The sequence below is a fragment of the Carya illinoinensis genome, chromosome 10 (assembly GCF_018687715.1).
Source record: "Carya illinoinensis cultivar Pawnee chromosome 10, C.illinoinensisPawnee_v1, whole genome shotgun sequence".
In the NCBI taxonomy this organism is placed as follows: Eukaryota; Viridiplantae; Streptophyta; class Magnoliopsida; order Fagales; family Juglandaceae; genus Carya; species Carya illinoinensis.
The window spans coordinates 4,600,788-4,606,647 of record NC_056761.1 but is presented as its reverse complement, the minus strand read 5'-3'; the positions used below and the strand labels follow the sequence as shown (position 1 = coordinate 4,606,647).

The window sequence follows — 5,860 nt, the reverse complement described above, 5'->3', positions numbered from 1 at the left end:
GAAAACAGAGGTTGCTGGGCTGCAGTCGAGGGTGAAGTTTACGGTTGAAAATGCTTATCGCTGTCAGGGGTGGAAGCGTTTTAGAGCTAGAGGTTCTCGGCCACAATCGAGGGTGATGGTTTACGGTTGAAAACGCTTCCTGTTGTCGGTGGTGGCAGCGTTTCAGAGTTAGAGGTTCTCGGCATGCAGGGATTGGCTTGCGACTAAACGTAAGGTGGTGGATGCAGTTCGCTTGTGGTGGGCGACGACAGTAGCAAACGGAAGAAATGGGATGGAGCTCGGGCATACACAGCAGCAAACGGAAGAAAAAAAGGAAAAAGAGGAAAGGGGTGGCAAGATTGATAGAGATGAAACCCTAAGGGGCTGGGCCTTCCCACTTGCAAATAGCTGAACCTTTGTCTGGGCCGGGCCCAAGGTTTCCTTTTGTCAGTCCATGTTTTTTAAGTTTTTGAATGTTTTTAATGTATTTTCGTTTATCTAGTTTGTTTTAGGTAATATTAGAAAACATAGTCTCTAGGACCTAGGGTCCGTAGAGTTTAATACTCCACTCCTTAGGAGGGGGAGTTGTGTGGGCTGTCTTGGTCTAAGACAGAGTTTTTGTCTCTCAGACGGTTAGTCTGGAGGCCTGTCTCTCAGATGGTTAGTCTAGAGGCATTTGAACAAGACCCTGTCAACTGCAAAAAAATTTGTGGGTTGGAGAGCGAGAAGAGGTTAGAATTTGACTTATATTTTTCAAGTCAAAAGTTGTAATTGTCCGTTTTAAGAATGAATGAAACAATGTTTCACCATAAAAAAAAAAAAAAAAAAAATAACTCTCATGGATCAATACGTTATTGAATTAAACGGCCTTGAAGCCTTGACTCTTTATTATTTTACTGGACTTAAAAACCAAAGGAACTTCCTAATTGGGTTCCTCAAATGTCTAAGAAGACCAATACAATGGGATTCTAGACTAGAATAAACCAAAGTTTGAAGATATTCCAAGATCTATGAAAAAACATATATTACTGAAAAATAAAAAAACCGGCAATCTATGGAACATAAGGTTTGGTCAAAGTGACTCTATATAAGTACAAACAGATGCTGTCCAAACTGAATATTTAATTTTTAAGTATGGACCATGACTACCTTATCACTGACGTACGCAATTGATATAGGAAAGCAAATCATCGGTCACGTGAATTAATATGATTTGGACAGGTGTAAGCTATTTACCGATAGAGTAAAGAAGTTTGGGTCTTCTGATATTGATGATCAGCACAAAAAATCATCTATGCTACATAAGCCCAATAATCTTGTTGGACCGTAGCTTTATATATCCTTTATATATTCTTTTTGTTTGCAGGTAACATTTTTTGAGATGGCTAGATGTTGTAAGGTAGTACTATTTATTTTTAATTTAATTTTAAGGTGAGTTTAATATTTAAATATTAAATTTTTAAATTATTAAATTCATCTCAATTTAAAATCTATTTAAACATAAGACTCGTAATTTTTTTCAACTCAATATATCTTTATATGTGGTATTCATAACTATTTTCAACTTTTCATAAATATATCTATATTTTAAATGCATTTTAATATTTAAATATATTTAAAATTCATCTTTAAGTAAGCCTCACAAAATTTACTTGACCATATCAATTAATTACTATTCAAATCAAGATGCAAACGCCTAAGATATTGTCTACATTTCTAAACATATTTGGGATAGAATGTTACGTCCGTACGTAGTTGTCAATTTTCTGTACGTACGCGTTATTTATGAATGCGACGACATTTGTGTATGCAGAGAGAACTGTACTCCCCAAAGCATCAATCCCTTTTGGTTCTCGCTCTATATATTGATTCGATGGAAGTAAATTAAATTCGTATTGATCTGATCAGTACTATTAGTATAGGAGAAAATCTGAACTTCTTGGCAAAGTACATCATGAAGACTTCACTAATCATGTGTACCCAGAACGAAGCGAAAGATCATGATATTATAACTTCACGTACAGCTTGCTATATAGTGCAACATCGGCACATTTTCTTGACTCGCTATATATTTTCTGCTACTTATATAGTAATATGCTAATTAAGAGCAAAATCTTTTGGAGAGGTATAAAGAACTGGCAGTCTTTAGCGTTCAGAAGGTGGAGCATCCCCAAGGAGAAAAGCTGAGAAGAATGCCAGTGAGTTGCTTGGTTTGAAGCAAGGCACTGCATGGCCTGCCCCTCTAAATGTAGCAAACGTAAGTCCCTCATATTCTTGATACCAACCACTGACCTGAACCCAAAACCACTCTTTCTTGTCTAGTGAAAGTTGGCGGACAAATTAACAGCAGTTTTAACATATTGCAAGGATAGTGCTTCCTTAATATCGGAGAAGAAATGTACACAATTATATATCTTGAGAAAATAAATTTCTAGTACTACTGTTTGAGTAAGTGCTGCATATAGGATAAAGAGTTACGTTTTAAGATAACTTTGAATCAAATTTCTAAAGAAAGGATTATATCAATATCTATTCTCAATCTCAGGATGAAATAAAGTATTGAAGATTTTGTATTCTGCAATATTGGCTATTTTGCTATCTTACGGATCCTAATGATTACCTCCTTTCGGTGGTACCAGGGCCTCCATGCTTTAGTGATCGGCAGTCCCAGGGAACTTAAGCTGTATCTTGTGGACAGTACAGGAACTCTTCCATCCGTGTCTCCACTGAGATACCCACAAAGAAACAGCATACGTTTCACAATCTTATATATACAAGATTTACTTAATATATATGTGTGTGTTTCACAATCTGCAGTACTGCAGAAATTATATAATTCGGTAGGCTATGCAGGATCGAGCTTTATTAATTTACCTGTAGACCCAGATTCTAAGCCCTGCTGTAATAAGCTTCTTGTATATAGGGAGAACGGATGGCTTTAAATATGACCACTCCTCAAATATCTTCATACTACAATATCCAGAATTTTTAGAACATCACGTTTGGTGTGTATTTTGAAAACTACACACACACAGATACATAAAAGCAGCTTCTTCTGATCATTAATTAGAAAGTTAGGGAAAAATTACTTGCAGATGCTCCAGTTCTTGAGCTGCTGACCATCGCTGACATGTAAAGCCTTTTGAACATCTGCTCTGTTGTAGAATTTTTTTGCATAGTCATCAAGGCAAGGGTCATAACCACCCATTATTCTTGGCATCTGGTACATGTACGTGGTACAATATTATCCATCACTTGAAAATAAATTGATTTCTAAAACAATAAATATGTTTGTATTAGAGTTTGCGAAATGTATGGTGGGTGCATATATGGGTCCATTAGTAAATGATGTTTGAAAATAGAGAAGTTTTTATGAGATATTTTATTTTTTATTTTTCTGTTTTTAATATTTTATATAAATGGTAAAATTTTATGCAGATAATAATTAGATGAAAATTATAAAATTATTTGAGAGATGAGAAACTGTTTGGATCAGATTAATATTGGGTTCTCACAGAATTCCAAAACTGTCACCAATAATTATACTACTCTTGAAAAATATATAATTCCTCACCATCATAGATGTGCGCTTCATCATGACTTGCATTGATTTGTCATCTGAATTACCAGCTGAAATATTATTGCCAGTGCAGACTGAGGTGTAGAGGCTGTAGATATCGATCTCCTTGTACTGTTTGAGTACTTCATCAACGCCATTACTACAACTAATGTTGCTCCATGTGTCATTGCTTTGGAAATCACAGCTTTCTCTGATTAATGTATGGGTCTCATCTGATATCACAGCATGGCTCCAAGCATAATCCACTAGTCCTCTCCAGTCCTCAGCATCAGATGTTTCAGGGTTCCCCAACTGTTTGTCGTTTGAGAAAGATGTACAACCTTTACACTAATTTTCATGGAGCAATAAAAAGTTCTTTACTTTATAAACCAAACATTTATGAAGGACCATACCAAAATACCCGTGAGATTAATTCGAAGGGAAGGATCCATGTTCTTGTCATTGATCATGATCAGCTCAGCCAGCACTGGAACATATTTTCCTGTTGATGCAGTGATCAGCGCAATTATTATATGATATATAGGGATTCAATGATTCAATAAAAAGGCCGCCGAGCCAAAATACGTAGCAAAAATTGAAATACCTGCATAGCTTTCCCCTGCAATGTAAAAGGTTCGCTTTCTATACGATGGGAACTTGAGGAACCATTTGTGTAGGAAAACATAAGTATCGTTTGCTGTAATAAGAAAAACATAAAAGATGGGATGGATGAGAAGGACCGCCAGAAATACGATTTCATACATGTAAATAAAGAACTTGGAAAAAAGAAAGAAAAAATTCCATGTTACTGTATTATCAAATTAATCAAGCATTAATGTCGACCAATAATTCTTCAAATAAATAACGTCTAGCCTCAAGCATCTTCAATCTTCCCATAACTGAGGTCGGATTGAAGATGGAGGGATGTACATATATCCGATACATCCTGGAGTAGTCGAAGTGCGAGTATTATATTAATTCAACTATGAAAAATTAATAAACTACATGTAGATCATCAAATGGTTTCCTCACCAGTAAAATCATCACCCAGATTATTGTAATCGCTGGTTGTATTTGAGTATGAAAAGCCGACACCAATTGGAGATTCGAGGAATAACATGTTGGCTTCTGCGTCATCAGACATTCAAAGGCTGTCTTAATACAAACTTTTAGTAGCTTACTGTCTCCCTTGATTGAGAAAAAAGCCAATATATACTACCTTATAGCTAAGTGATTCATTAATTATATGGTGATATCTACCCATCACGGATTAGATTTAATATTTTCTCAGTATAATTAATTCAGCAAAAAGAAAAGGTCATGATTTTTGATGTCATACTTGTATTCCAAGAGTAGTTATTATATTTAAGTCCATTGCTGTCCACTATAAAAGGACCAATTTCTTGTGTTGCTCCATATCCCACAGAAGAGCACCCAGGACCTGATCAAAAGTAAAGCGTTAATGTCACCTTTGCAGAGAGCATAAAAACAATAAAAGAACAACTCGCACTAATTGAACATATTATATATAGGGGTAAGTACAACGATATATCCTAGCTAGCTACTCAATTCTTACATGGTGCTTATTTATATTGGGTGCAGGACTGTATAAAGAGTACGCAATATATAAAAATTTTGAGATGAATGTGCCTGCACTTTCTTCTACATGAGCATAAAATATGGCAGATAGATAATGTTTGCATCTTTAGACAGATGGATTTAGTCAAAAGATTGATTGGTACTGCAAAATCAATGGCCTAAACTCTAAACTAAGGTGGCTATATGGCTCATAATCTTTATTTCAAACCCTCCAAACAAGAGGCCTGTCTAGAGGCAACCATGATAAATGAGGAATTCGACCTTGAAGGCGCAAAACCAGCTCCTTCATGAACAACAATTTTAATGGTCTAAGATCATGATTTATGACAGATGCATGACTGTTTAATTCTATTACATATTATTATGCTTACCTCCATTAAGCCAAAGCACCAATGGTTTTTCATCAGCCTGAGTCGTGGATTCATAAAACCAGTAAAAGAGTTCCCTTCCATTTTTTTCATTTACGGTGACATACCCAGCATGGTGCCTGAAGCCTACAGCAGGCTGGCCAGGCAAGTCAGTCACAAGATCCCCATTTCCTCCTGAGGCCAACTTCTTCCCTCGACCCCATTTACGATGCTTAAGAGACACAACAGGTTCTGCAGACAGGAGAACAATAAGAGCCAGCAGAGTGTTTAGAACTGTCACCTTTGATACATAATCCATTTTTTGGAAGCACAAATCACGGCCAAATTATTGTATATATGTGGAGAGAGAGAGAGA

At 36.1% G+C, this 5,860-nt stretch overlaps 1 protein-coding gene across 1 annotated transcript; it reads right to left on the bottom strand.

Annotated features, from left to right (window-relative positions):
- Positions 1-1,934: 1,934 nt before the first annotated feature.
- On the bottom strand, positions 1,935-5,860 carry LOC122279704 (serine carboxypeptidase-like 31). The gene is made up of 10 exons (XM_043090484.1): positions 5,509-5,860; positions 4,878-4,979; positions 4,571-4,666; positions 4,143-4,235; positions 3,952-4,040; positions 3,554-3,850; positions 3,069-3,199; positions 2,854-2,949; positions 2,600-2,705; positions 1,935-2,271 (listed from the first exon to the last, which is right to left on the bottom strand). Exons 1-10 carry the CDS (start codon positions 5,801-5,803, stop codon positions 2,125-2,127), a joined length of 1,452 nt encoding a protein of 483 aa, XP_042946418.1. The 5' UTR covers positions 5,804-5,860; the 3' UTR covers positions 1,935-2,124.